Raw genomic sequence first — 14,739 nt, 5'->3', positions numbered from 1 at the left:
TTGTTATCTGTCAGTTATGGATCAGTATTGGATTTTTGTCTGATTTGTCATAATAATAATAATGCATAACATTTTTATAGCGCTTTTCGAAGGACTCAAAGACGCTTATCCATCTTCAGAGAAACTATTGAAAGAAAGAATGAGTAGGAGTTGACAGGTTGCGGGTTGTGAACGCATCATTCAAAGCGGACGCCCTCCGACGGCAGATAGGATTGCTTCCTTACTCGTTGTCTTGTTATTATAACTTTAATACCACCTAGCTCTCAATAACAGTCACTCCATAATTTGCAACATATTAAAGGTATTCTTGGTTTGCAAAAATGTACAATGCCAACATTTCTTCCTGATCACTAGGACAATAAGGGACAATTAAGAGGGATTGTTTTTGTGTGGATCTATAGATAGTTTCTTAAAGAAAATCCTACTTATGTTGCCTTTAAGAAGCCGTGGATTAGGTGAACCTAACTCTCACATCGCATGCACCACCTGACATTGACACAGTGTGAACGTGATGTGTAAATCAAGTGAGCCAAGTATCCATGTTCTAACCTACTGTCAAATAAAACCATGACACAGAATCATGTGTAGCTTTTATTGCAGGACTATAAGTTTCATTAACCAATCATTTATTTTTATTATGTGTATACACTGTAAAATGACTCGCTTTAACTGAAAGTTAGCGGAACAAACCAAGACAAAATGCAAATGAATGTTGGGCACTTCACACAGGTGGTGATTAATAAGTCTCCATTCGGACACCCATGTCACTGTGTTTTTTCTCACGGTGTGTCAGCAATGCTAGATAATTGTGTGCTAACATACTATCCAGTAGAATTTATCCAGGTTCTGGAGTGTACTTCTGTTTGTGGTGGCGTTTTCATGGCTGTATTGTAAGAGGGGGATACTCATCAACCAAAGGGATAACTCATCAACCTCTTTTATGTGTGACTTTATTACGAGTATTCGCCTTACACTACCAGCATGTAATTTCTAAAAGGTTAAAAAAAAAAAATCTGCAGGTGCAGTATAAAAAGGGAGGGTGTATGGAGGATGGGGGAGGGTGAATAAAAGCTCCATGTCTCTGATGTCATAAAAATTACCTGAATATCTCTTCATAACCTCATTCTGTCCACGGTGGGTCCCAGGACATTAAAGTTAATTGTTTCCCCTGATTGAAGCGGCAGCTACAGTAGATCTCAGAGCTACTATGCACACACACATGCAAAATGTGCGTGTGTGTGTGTTTGTTTGTTTGGGAATGTGCGTGTGCACGTATGTGTGTGTGTGTGTGAGAGAGAGAGCCCTGAGGCTGTTTGTGACCTGTGGAAACACGCTCCTCCCTACTGTGAGAAAACCTCTCTTGTTTCATCCACTTCCTCATCTCAAGCAGAGAGACATAGGATGGAATTAGACGGAGGTTTTGGGCCTTTGACAGACCATTCTAGATTAGACTGTGGGTGTCACTTTGCTTTTACTAACCCATTAACTATCTGCTCTTCACATATCTTTGCATGACTCGTGTGAGAATATACCGAAGCCTGGTTAGGGTGGTGCTGGAAAACTTTGCCTTGATGGCCATTCAGCAGGACGTCAGCATGTTTGCATGTGCAGTAACATATGTTCCACATTACCTCCTGTGAAATGATTAATTAAACCAAAGCCAGTGAAAAATGATGCTTGTTGAGGGGTTGGTACTTGTCATTAGGGTCAGAAGATGCTATCCTCTGATCACTCTCTTGATTAATTATCAACACTATAGGAAACAATACTCCCCTGTCCATTTTTGTTGGGAGGTTGCCATGCAACAATATGAGGAAATATGGTTTTATACTTCAGTTTGGTTTTCAAAGTAGTGATAATTAATATTGTTTAACTATATATGTGAGTATAGCTTCAAGAAAACATGAAACAACGATTTAGCTTTCGGCACCTCCATGTTTGCTTTTAGACAGTGAAAAGTAACAATATAATCTGGGACGTGGTTGGGATTAACATGAGGCACAGAGAGAAAATCCTGTTCCTAGAAGAAAATATGATTCTTATTTCCCACTCCTCTACATTGAAATATTCTCACCATTCACTCCAGAAGCTAAATGGTAGCATATGTCCATTGCTCCTTTAGTGTTACAGATTAATACTTCTATATATCCCCATATTCACAAAAGAGATTGCTTGAGGTTTCCGCAGCTGCTTAACCTGCACAAATAAGACAAACATAAGTTGTGTAATTCTTAATGCACCCACAGAGAGTGAAACGCACGTCTTACTGGGCAGCCAAACAAATGGCTCACGAGTCCTATCAACCCATCTCTGAACTGGTGTTCAACGAAATCTTAAGCTGAAGTGTGAGATTTATACTATAAAGTATTTCATAATAAAAGACTGTCTCACTGAAACCACGAGAAAGAATGATTCGCCCTGTCCAAATGTCCGTTTGGTTAAATACTCCCTTAAGGCCACCATTGGTTCGTTTTAGGCAACATGCCCTGCCTATTCAACGACACAGCATGCTATTCGCTAACCGTTTCCGAGGCTGAAATACAGTGGCCATTTATCAATATGCGTTCTTCTCTGTACTTGTGGACTCGTGAAACGTCATCAGTCGCAGCCCGAGTACATGTTCCAATTCAAAGTTCGCTTCTCGCAAAGCACGGTCAAATCTGTGGTTCGTTTGTTATGATTCAGCCTGATAAAAAATATTTGCCGTGCTCAGTGTGGCCGCCGAGATTGTGTTCAAAATAAAAAACATCGAACGTCCTCTGTCCTTCCGTCCTTTGGAGTCTGGAGTCCCAAGTCCAAAATCCAAACTCCAAAAGGGCACAAGTCTGTACTCAGTGTACTTGGTATTGACCTGTATAGTTCGCTACTTCCGCTTCATCCCACTTCCGTTTTTCGCAAAACTACTTCCTATTCTCACAATAAGATGATTTGAAAATGAAATTATTTCTTCTGGCAGCTGTGTTTACAATCTCCAAGGGTGTTACATCCACCTTCCAATGATCCAGGCAAAAATGAGGCAAAGGCATCGTCAAGCTCCATTCCAACTCAGATTTTTTGGGGGATTCAGTCACAGGTTGCAATGTGTCAAGAAAAATGTTATAAATATAGTTCCTCTATACGTCATTTTTGAAAATAAATGAGAAAAATAGGACAATTAGTGTCCCTCGTTTTATGTCTTTTCTTTTCCTTCCCTTCTATTAAAAAAGAGGTATATGCTCTTAAGGACAAACTTTAATCCACTTTGCTCTCCTACTCTAGATCTTTTTTTGCATGCTTCCTATTAATTATTTTCTATATAATTTGTGTTAATCGGCCACCAGGGAAATGTGTCATTCCACAAAGTCCTTCTCACTAAGAGGCCTGGCTCATTGTAAAATATAACAAATTAACAGGCAGGAAAAACTGTTTGATTCAGTTACCTCTAAAGCAGAAATATTTAGCAACGTTAAAACTGTGAATGTTTGTGTGTTCTTTCATGGGTGCAGTCATACATCAAGTCTAGCTAGAAGTAATAACATCAGTTTCCTTTCAAATGCAAAATGATCAGTCACACACACACACACACACAGTTAGGAGGAGGTATCATGGCATTACAGTAATAGAAAGGCCAGAGGCACCAATCTGGGGGAAAATATACTACAGCGACCACCAATTCTAATGTTTTATTGTTTCATCCCCCTCCCCTCCCCGATTGTGTGTCCCTTGTCACTGTGCACTTTTGTGTTTTTTGTGTGTAGTCACAGCCCAATATGATGTATTCTCAGGCTTTGTGTGGTTGGCATATTACCATCTGTTAAGACGCACAAGGCTCTTCGCACCACCTTGGAGGAATAAATATTTCGGAGTAGAGGAGATGGGAACGAGAATAAATTCATGAATGACAGAGGGCACCATACATTGAAAGCAAACTCATTTATTTATTTATTACATACATACATACAAGATCAATATGTAATATAAATAATTGTAGATAAAAGAGAGGAACATTCTAAGAAAAGAGGAGCAGTAAGGATGAATGAAGGTGGAAGGAGATAGGAAAGGAAGCAGAGCGGTAACGTTTCGGAAATGATATGAAAGTCTTTCAAGGATTTCTTGCTCTTTGTGATGTTCCCAACATGCTCCCAGGGAAATATGACAAAAAACAAAAACATTCATTAGCAGCCATAAAGACTGTTCATTTCCAATGTCTCTTGTAATTAAATAAATCCTGTCTTTTGTTTTGAAGTTTGCAGTTCATAGAGATATTTAATAAGCTTTTTTTTTTTTTTACTATTTGTAAGAAGAGCATTGTTCCACTGAAATACTTTAACAATTGACTGGGATACACAATATATATTGCTATTATTCTGATCTCATTCCTGTGAGAGCTTTTGTGCAGTTAGCAATTTTCCAGCGACAAGAATGAGCTCAATTTGACCCTCCCTCAAAGTTTTCACCTCCTTCTTCTCACCTTTACCCTCCATCCTGAATTATTATGTCTTCCTTCAAGTTTCTTTTCTGTACATATTTTGTTTTCTTCAGCTCTCCCTCGTTCTCAACATTGGATCACGCTGAGGCTACTGTCTGATACCCAGCATTAGTCCCTTGTGGCAAATGTCGCTGAAATCAATACAAACTTGTGCAATGCCCATTCCAAACTGGCCTGTTCGGAGCGGGACAATTTCTTGGCCTTCGGTTTTGCTGCTTGCACTTTTCCTGAGAATCGCTCATCCAAAAATAGTTTCTACTGAAAACTTTGCTTCCTTGGGTCCTGAGTGACATTACTGCAATTACATGGGCCTTGGTTACACTTGTCTTTTCAATGTGACTTTTGTCATCCGAGTTAAGTTACTGCTGATGAAAACACATTCTTTTTTACTGCTTCAAAATGAAAGCTTTTAAATTACAAATGAGGGAGGACTTTGACTATGAATAATGTTTCGGAAATTAAATGTGTTTATGACAATTACCGGAGCTTTGTCAGTGACTATTCAATAAAACAGGTCTACTAATACTGCAGGGAGGAAGATTAAGCAGCAAACAGAATGGGGAACTTGAATCGGAATAAATTTATGGGAAATTAAAGGTGCTTATCCAGGGTGTCCGCGGGTCCTTAAAAAGTCTTAAAAAGTCTTAAATTGCTTTTCCTAAAAATAAGGCCTTAAAAAGTCTTAAATTGTCTTAAATTCAGATTGGATTGGTCTTAAATTTTTTGGGTGTCATGTCCAGGGGTTTTCCTGGGTCAAAATGGGTCTTCGGTGCTCCCAAAAAATGTTGGCGCGCTGCACCGTCTATTGTGCAGGTCGGGCTGTTGGTGATCAGCAGCTGTCCGCTCAGTCCATTCGCGCACCTCACAGTTGCGTATTGATCAGACAAGAAGACACGCTTATCAACTCCAGTGTTTCCCTATAACAGGGTGAAATCCCCGCAAACAATTCTCGGCTCGCGCGACAGAGCGACGTGCGCGCCGGCATCGAAGCTCTGCCGTGATGCGCGCACACGGGTGAGCACCGCGTATTTGGTCCTATCAATCCCCTACAACGTGAAGCATCGGCTACTTTAGAAAACATGGCAGGATGCAAGTTCAACAACGGCTTGAAAAGAACGAGTGTTTCTGGTCACGGTCGGTGAAATGCTTCTGAATCTGCGTTATGTGTCTAGAGTCTTTCCAGCAGTGGAATCTCACGTGCAGAGCAAGAAGCACAGAGACTAAGGCGCCCGGCGAGCTAGCTCCTGCTCCGCCGCCAACGACGTCAACTACAACGCTGGAGGTCACCTGAGGAAATCCAGCGCCTTGCAACAAAGAGCTCATCACCGAAGACCAACGCTGCAGTGCGTTCTTCATTCTGTTCCACGAGACTCTGGACCAGACCACCGCGAGCAGACAGCTGGACTTCATGTGCGTTATTGGTGAAATGACCACGTCCAGTCAGGATCCTGTGGAGCTCATGGGCCATGACACCAGGACCTACTTCAGCACCTCAAAGTAAGTCTAACATAAATATATGTATTAACTATCCTCTTGTATATGAGTATGTGTTTCATATAGTTAAGCTTTACTCATGTGTCAAGTTAATAACAGCTATGCATAGGCGCACTACACATTAATTAGACTAATTAAAAATAGTTTTAGAATGGTAGTAAGTAGAGTGGTGTTTACCTGTCAATATGTCTACATAGTGTTCACTAGGCTCAAGAGATGGCTCACGTTGCTTAATTTGTAAAAATAGTATTCATTCCTATTTATCCAGTCTGACATTAATCTGAAGTGGTGGTGTCATAAGAGATGTGGTGACTGTTGTTTGGCTAATGTCTGCCTTTTTTCTTTCTTTTTTCCAGGAGAATGGACCAAATGTCAACTGGAAGTTTTATATTAATACAGTTTGAAAAGTTGTTTCTAGTATATTCACAAAAGCTCAGGAGTAGACATGAACCTGTGCACAAACATCCATCACATAGAGACATGAGAACTCACACTCACTCACCCACCCACACACACATACATTCTATTATGTAAATGAATTTGCATTTTAAAAGCAGCTGGAAATGTTATTTGTTATTTTATGGATTTTTTTTTTGTTCAAAAGGAACTATGTTGCATGTATTTTTAAAATATATTTACTTAATTTTAGAGACATTTGTTCATGGGACTTAAATGTTCTGAAAATGTATTAATAAATATAATTTACAACAGCAATGACATTTGTGTTATCCTTTTGCATTACACCATACTGTTAATTTTGAACAGACATCAGTGTGTTTACTTTGAATTAATTAATTTAGATTAATGTATATTTCCATCGTAAATTAGGTCTTAAATTTTATTTAGACGTGGTCTTAAAAAGTCTTAAAAAGTCTTAAATTTCACTGGTTTATTCCTGTAGACACCCTGTTATCAACAAATTAGCGGAGCTCTGTCAGTGACTCTTTGTCTATAAAATAAGGTTACTACTACCGCAGTGAGTAAAATTAAGCAGGAAGGGTTTGGTCTTTCTGGGTCTAGGCTTTCTTACTTTGTAAAACTGATCCTCGCTTGGCCCTAACGCTCTCTATAATAGACGCATATAAAGCAATGAGCTCAATGACCATTACTTTAATTTAGAAACTATGTTTATTTAACAACAAGTCTAGCTAGCTATGTGATTTTTGTTGTTGCTATGTGTCCTGTCGGCCGCAGTCTGAGGTAGCCAGTTAAATAGTGAGCGGGATCTGAGGGCCAATTATTTATATCTATCAGTAAGCTCAGAGGGGCAGTGTAAGTTACTTCTTGCAGCATGTGTGTTGTAGTCGCCAGGGTTGTTCAGAGGAAGAGGCACTCATTGTTGTAATTAAGATATGCAATTTTTTATATTTGTTTAATGTAGCCAACTCGTTAATTTAGAATAGGTTACAGACAGTATAACTGGAACTTCTTTGTCAGTGTTTATCATCATGAAATAATGGACACACAGCCAAACAGATTAGAGGATTCATCCAGACTATGGTATAAAACATGTTAAATACAAAGCACAGCGCCTCACTATGACATATAAGTCTTTTAAAGTGACGGAGACACTGTGCGAAGCCAGCTCTATCATTAGATGTATTGGGGATTTATTCGCTGTGTTCTCACCTCAGCCACTTTGTCTCTCAGGCATTGAAGCTGAGTCTTGGTGACAGTCAGCTCCACCCTCTATTCGACCATCCTTCTTCATTCTTTCTGCTTGGCCGAGATGTTAGGGATGGTGGGTCTGGTCTGCCCACTTGTCTGTTTGTGTATTCTCTCAAACACTTTATGCTTTACGAGACTTTCTTTGACACTTCCTGCCTAGACCTGTGTCTTAGTCTGCCACAGTGGCAGCAGTGATTGTAATAGTGTGAGTAATGGGTCACTTATGATGCTTAAGTTATTCTCTAAAAGACTCAGTCTACGGATCAGCTGATGCTGTTGGTGTATCGGTCAAACTGGTCAGTAAGGTCAGACACTGTTACAATTCTGGATTTCACTCTGTTGGTGTACTTTGGACTTTACTGTGATACGTATTTCATGTGATATCTGTTGTTACCATGGTAGCAGGTGCAATGTACACCATGTGTCAATACCTTGCGTTTGCATGTGTGCAGTACACTGGTAAACTGACATTTCTTTCTCACACGTGTAGGTCATGATAACTTCCACTTCAGTTTATTGCCTCTATCAGGTTAAACAATTTCATTAATTCAGGTTGATAAAAATATTGACTTGACCTAGTTATTAATATCATACCTGCAAACTCATGAGGGGTGAAAAAGGTGACAACGGAGGGTTATAACTAGTAATAACAACTGTACATTGTCATTATATATAATATGGTTAAAGTCATTCATGAACCAACTTTGTTTTTTTGACTTGTGTGCTCTGCTGAGCTTTGAGTCTGTTCCATGAATCTGTTCCATCATTCTGTTCCATGAGTCTGTTCCATGAGTCTGTTCCTTCCTCTACCTGGTTGTCACAATCCTAATAGCAGGCATGAAAACGGGTCAGGAGTGAAAAAGGTGAGAAGGATAGGTGCGCGCGCGGGGGGGGAGGGGGTGCTGGTGACTTCCACGAACATCGATGTTGGACGTTGTATGATAATCTGTAGCCTATAGGTCCTCCATTCTTGTGATCGGGCCCTATAATAATAGTAATATTGTGTATAATATGGTCATTCATGAACCAACTTCCTTTTTTTTTGGCGTGAACAAGTCTTCAAGTCTTGAGCTCTGCTGAGCCTTGAGTCTGTTCCTTGAGTCTGTTCCTTGAGTCTGTTCCTTGAGTCTGTCCCTCGAGTCTGTTCCTTGAGTCTGGTCCTTGAGTCTGTTCTGCCTCTTCCTGGTTGTCACGATCTTCTATACCATACCTGCCATAAATATCATGATACTGATACAATACCATAAAAACAGTATACCATAAATAAGACACTGGTATATTTATCTATAATAGTAATAAATAAAATATCTGTATGGTTCACTTTTTACCAACTTTTTCAACACTTAACAAATGACAGTAATATTAGTATGAGCCTACAAGATATTAATGAAACTACATGGAGCCATCATAGCATTGATTATACACTATGAGGCCGTTAGTCTCTGACCAGATGATACAGAGTTCATCAGGATGAGCAGCTGTAGAGTTACAGAACTTTACAGACTGAACTTAAACATTTCACTTCTGGCATCTTTTTTTATTTTTATTTTGAAAGCCGACAATTCCGCCACTTAACGCCCCTCTCTGTGAGCGCTGCGCAGTGTGCGCAGACAGCTTGACACGGAGCAGCGCGTGCGCTCTGATCCCGCGCTCTTTTAATGAAATATCGAGACTAAAAATATGCTAAATCACATCGCTCTTAACGTACGGGTACTTTGTTAGCATCGCTACACCGTGCAGCGTGACAGCAGCAGATGTAGCGGCTAACATACAAGCTAACCTAAACCACCAAACGCTGAAGACATCTTGACGCTGATTGGCCGAGACGCGACACGTCCCATCAAAGATGTTTTATTGCGAAGAGCACTACTCCACATTTTCTCCGTGTCCCACTCCAATCTCATAAACGCCGGCCGGCCAATTGACCCCCCCCCCTACCCCAAAACAAAAACTCTTTGGACCTACACGATTCACGTAAGTCACCTATTTTGGTTTCAAAACGGCAAATTTCGCCGAAAGGTGAGGGATTCTCATGCCTGTAATAGATACCTGCCATAAATATCATGATACTTGATAACAGAATTCAATACAATACCATAAATATGATCCTGGTATATTTATCTACAGTCGTAATAAAATCAAAAACATTTTTTAAAGCCGAAGACGGTCTCAATAGCTCCGCAACTTAACGCCACTCGCTGTGAGAGCGCTGTGCAGCGCATTGCGTGCAGACAGCATTTAACCGAGCGGAGCAGCGTGTGCGCTCTGATCGTGCGCTCTGATCGTGCGCTCTGATCGTGCGCTCTGATCGTGCGCTCTGATCGTGCGCTGTGATCGTGCGCTCTGATCGTGCGCTCTCTTAATGAAGTATTGGTGCTAAAAATATGCAAAATCATATCGTTTTTAACGTACGGATACTTTGTTCGTATCGATACACCGTGCAACATGACTGCAGTAGATGTAGCAGGCTGACATTCAAGCTAACCCAAACCCCCCAACCGCTGTCGACATCTTAACGCTGATTGGCCGAGACTCGACACGTCCCATAAAAGATGTTTTATTGCGAAGAGCACCACTTCACATTTTATCCGTGTTTCACTCCAATCTCATAAACGCCGGCCGGCGAATTTTGCCGAAAGGTGACCAGTTTGCAGGTATGCAATATATCCATCGATAATCCTGATATAATCGAACATAATTTTGCATTCTAAATGATTGCTCCGAGGACCATCTTCAACGGAGAGTTCTAGACTTGGGTAATGCTGCTGCGAGTCTGGAGACTGCAAAGTGTCTAGTGCTGCTGCAGTCTGTGGGCTTTCAAGTCCCAAAATCTATTTAAGACAAACAATAAGTGAACTTGGATGTTGTGATAATGTTATTGTGAATTTCATGGCTTTTTGCATTATTAAGGGTATACATTCACTCATTCAATGCAGTCTTGAACATGCCAGTGAGTAGTTCAAGTTAACTGTTCAGTGTGCCGTATTTTAAATTACAGTACACCATTCATAGCATGTGATCATGCACATTAGTTTACCGTTTTTATTCAGTGATTTTCACATAAAACAGTCAACTTCTGTCTCCAATGTTTTTAAATAACTAAATCAAATTCAGCTACCAAGTACAACATTCTCAAACTATGATGGAAAAATGACAACTGAAAAGTACAAATCCCTGAGGCCTCGGTGAAGATTAAATGATATCTGAAAGTCACAGAGGGAACACCAGGAAACCACTGAAGGTGTTCCAGGTTGTAGAATCATCAAAAAGGCCAGAGTTTTTTTGGAGACACATAAAGACCGAACTTCCCTGTTCCAGCTGTAAAATTAATGCATTTGCAATGCTCGTATGACCATTAGCTATCTCTGCATTATGCAAAACTATCTGACCATTCAGGTATAAATTCACTGCCATCCACTCTCCTTTCTTGTTGTTAAAGGCAGTGCATCTAAAATAGTAGACTCCCCTGACAGGTGCTGTGAAGATGCCTGCAACATTAGAGAATCAGAGGGGTCAGTTTTGTTCTCTTAGGCGTTATTAAGAAGTTTGCGGTAATGCATACCTGTAGTTGGGTTGTAAGCTCCGCCAATATTTGTGAAGACTCTGCCATAAATGATTGGAGTTTCAGGAGGGAATGGTCCCATACTTCCTGAATGGGACAACCCAGCAGAGAAAGCCAGCTTCGCAGTGCCTGTAAACACATGATTGAGACATTCGATTAAGGGACAATAATTTGATGCCAAGTTTGATTATTGTTCTTCGATAGCAATAACAAATGATTGGTTAACATGTATTCTTTTAAATTAGTCTGTTTCTTATGAAAATACCTGCAATTATCATTTCAATCTTTTCCAATGTTTTCCTGACGATTTCTTGATCAGTCTTAAACATATCCATCTGATCCCTGAGAGCATTCATGTCCTTCTTCTGGTTCAGCACCTCCCCATCACAGGTTGTCGTTCTAGAAAACAGGGCTGCCAGTTCTGCTGCTTGCACTAGAAGCACGGGAGTCAATCATCTCTTACTGATTTTTTAAGATTTTTTTAGAATCAACAAGTCTACGATATTGGTAATTACCTACCAGAAATTAGTCTCTCAGCCTCCTCTAGTTTTTGCTTCGGGAGCAGCTGTTCAGTCTTAGTTGCTTCCAGGTACGCTGTAATGGCTCTCAAATTCTCTTCATTTGCTGTCAGTTTGGCGTTCATCACTAAAAAAACATAGAAGCTGAGGATGAAGTTATTTGAAGTAAAGCTGTTTTAAAATAGCATTTCATTAAAATACATTTCTGTTTTTTAATAATCTATTGCCACTGATATGATGCTATACTCCACTTATACCCAGTCCACAAAACCTTCATTGACTTTTCATATTCCCTGGTCTCTGTGGTGTCTGGTGTTGTAAGGTTTGTTTGTTATTATTTCTGGGGAAATTGTAAGCAGCAAGTTGCAACATGCTTCACAGATCAGGTAGACTGTTAGCAGTTATGTATAAAGTTTATTTTCTCAAATAAACAGAAAAACTGAAAGTGTACATGTTGATTTTTTATAATATTAAACCGATAAGATACAAAGCAATTCAAATAGATCTATATATTCAGTACATGTAAGGAAGTTTTTAAGAAACCAATCACCAATATCACCAAGTCTAGAATTTTAATAAGTACTTACCAGAAACTATTCTCCCAGCCTCCTCCAGTTTTTGGTTCTGGAGCTTCTCTTCAGCCTTAGATGCTTCCAGGTTCGCTGTCACTTGGTTTTCCTTTGCTGTCAGTCTGGCGGTTAGTTCTGAAAAACCATAGAAGCTGAGAATAATGTTCTCTTACGCAAGGCTTTTTTAAAGTAGCATTCCATGACTTCTTCATAAAAATACATTTCTGGTTTGAAATCATCTATTGATACTAATATGACATCAACATGTAGGCGTACCCAGTAAATGGAACCTTTATTGACTTTTCTAATTCCCTGGAGTCTATAGTGTCTGGTGTAAGGTTTGTTTGTTTTTCTGGGAACCGTGTCAGCAGTAAGTCTTTGTAATTCAGTCTTATAAATATACAGCTCTACTCTTGGAGCATTCATCTCCTTCTTCTGCTTCAGCACCTCCCCCTCACAGGTTGTCATTCTAGAAAACAGGGCTGCCAGTTCTGCTGCTTGTACTAGAAGCACGGAAGCCAATGATTTTTCACTGCTCTTTCTAGATATTAAAGAATCATCCAAGTTTACCATTTTCATAATTACATACCAGCAATCAGATTGTCACTGTGCTCCAGTTTCTTCTTCTGGAGCAGCTGTTCAGTCTTAGTTGCTTCCAGGTACGCTGTAGTGACTATCAAATTCTCTTCATTTGATGTCAGTTTGGCGTTCATCACTGAAAAAACATAGAGGCTGAGGATGAAGTTATTTGAAGCAAAGCTGTTTTAAAATAGCATTTCATTAAAATACATTTCTGTTTTTTAATAATCTATTGCCACTGATATGATGCTATACTCCACTTATACCCAGTCCACAAAACCTTCATTGACTTTTCATATTCCCTGGTCTCTGTGGTGTCTGGTGTTGTAAGGTTTGTTTGTTATTATTTCTGGGGAAATTGTAAGCAGCAAGTTGCAACATGCTTCACAGATCAGGTAGACTGTTAGCAGTTATGTATAAAGTGTATTTTCTCAAATAAACAGAAAAACTGAAAGTGTACATGTTGATTTTTTATAATATTAAACCGATAAGATACAAAGCAATTCAAATAGATCTATATATTCAGTACATGTAAGGACGTTTTTAAAGCAATCACCAATATCACCAAGTCTAGAAATAGTTTTATTGCCAGAATGTTTTCACAAACAAACGAGGAATTTTTGGTGGAAGGTGCAACATTTGACATGACAAACAAACAACAATCAAATACAGAAAGACAACAACAATGGAAGGTTTAGTGTGTTTCCAAGTGTGTTTTAGTTAAAGTGCATGTTAAAGTGACGGTGGAGGGAGGAAGAAGAAGGAGGAGGGAGGAGGAGGAGGAGGAGGAAGAGGGAAGGAGCGGAAGAAGGAGGGGTAGAGGTAGTCCTGGGGTGACAGTCAGCCAGTCCGGTTCCATTGATGAGCCTGACTGCCGACGGGAAAAACTTTTGGTGTGTATGGTGGTCTTTGTCCTGATGGATCGTACCTCCCCCGAGGGGAGGGACTCAATGGGAGGTCCAGGTGGGAGGGGCTGGCGACAATCTTCTGGCTCCGCCAGTGACCTGGAAGTGAACAGGACCTGAGGGAAGGCAGATTGCAACCGAGCAACCCCTCTCTCGCCGAGCGGATGATGCTCTGCAGCTCGCGCTTGTCTTTGGCTGTGGGCTGCAGGGTGCCAGACGGTGATGGAGTGAGCAGATGATGGACTCAACCATGGCCGTGTAGAATTGTACCATCATTTTCCCTGGCAGGTTGAATTCTCCTCAGCTGCCCCAGCAAGAACATCCTCTGGCGGCTCTCTTTGGTGATGGAGCGGATAACCAGTCTGCCACTTGAGGTCCTGGGAGATGATGGAGCCTAGGAAGCGGTAGGACTCACAGCGTCGACGGGGAGTCAAGCACAGGATGAGAGGGCGGGTGGGGCTGCATTGCTCCTGAAACCCCCTACCATCTCGACTGTCTTTAGAGCGTTGGAGCTCCAGCCAAGAGCCCTGGTTGCACCAGGTCACCAGGTGGTCAGTCTCCCACTCAGTAGTGTCTCTGCCCCACCACCCAGAGATGAGTCCAACAGGGTGGTGTCATCCGCGAACTTTAGGAGCTTGATTTGACTGGTCAGACTGGAGGTGCAGCTGCTGGTGCACAGGAGAGAACAGCAGAGGGGAGAGAACACAGCCTTGGGGGTAGGAACTCCGTGTTGGTGGTCCGGGAGCCTGAGACGCAGCCCCCAGCTCACGTGCTGCTTCCCGTCGGTCAGGAAGTTCTGTAGATCCACCTGCAGGTGGAGTCGGGCACGTGCAGCTGGGAGAGCTGTCCTGCAGCAGGGACGTGGATGATTGTATTGAAAGCAGAGCTGAAGTCCACAAACAGGGATCCCGGGCGAGGTTCCCTGGGGAGTCCCAGATGCTGGAGGATGGTGAAGGGCCATTGTTGATTGCATCAA

The 14,739-nt window shown here is 41.1% G+C and overlaps 2 protein-coding genes across 4 annotated transcripts in view; one reads left to right on the top strand and one right to left on the bottom strand.

The window, feature by feature from the left end:
- Nucleotides 1-14,739, top strand: part of cntnap2a (contactin associated protein 2a) — a 217,510-nt gene that overhangs the window by 43,786 nt on the left and 158,985 nt on the right. The window lies entirely within an intron of this gene.
- LOC130206228 (girdin-like) overlaps nucleotides 10,659-14,739 on the bottom strand; it is a 35,564-nt gene continuing 31,483 nt past the window's right edge. For all 3 annotated transcript variants that reach the window (XM_056434087.1, XM_056434086.1, XM_056434088.1), the window contains 6 exons: nucleotides 12,869-12,994; nucleotides 12,298-12,414; nucleotides 11,712-11,837; nucleotides 11,458-11,625; nucleotides 11,193-11,321; nucleotides 10,659-11,118 (listed from right to left, as the gene is read on the bottom strand). In XM_056434087.1, the coding sequence (XP_056290062.1) occupies nucleotides 10,841-11,118; nucleotides 11,193-11,321; nucleotides 11,458-11,625; nucleotides 11,712-11,837; nucleotides 12,298-12,414; nucleotides 12,869-12,994 (944 nt within the window). In that variant the 3' untranslated portion in view covers nucleotides 10,659-10,840. The remainder of the gene's footprint in view (nucleotides 11,119-11,192; nucleotides 11,322-11,457; nucleotides 11,626-11,711; nucleotides 11,838-12,297; nucleotides 12,415-12,868; nucleotides 12,995-14,739) is intronic.

Source organism: Pseudoliparis swirei, chromosome 16 (assembly GCF_029220125.1).
Source record: "Pseudoliparis swirei isolate HS2019 ecotype Mariana Trench chromosome 16, NWPU_hadal_v1, whole genome shotgun sequence".
Taxonomy (NCBI): Eukaryota; Metazoa; Chordata; class Actinopteri; order Perciformes; family Liparidae; genus Pseudoliparis; species Pseudoliparis swirei.
The sequence above is the reverse complement of the archived record's forward strand: the minus strand, read 5'-3'. Positions and strand labels throughout refer to the sequence as shown.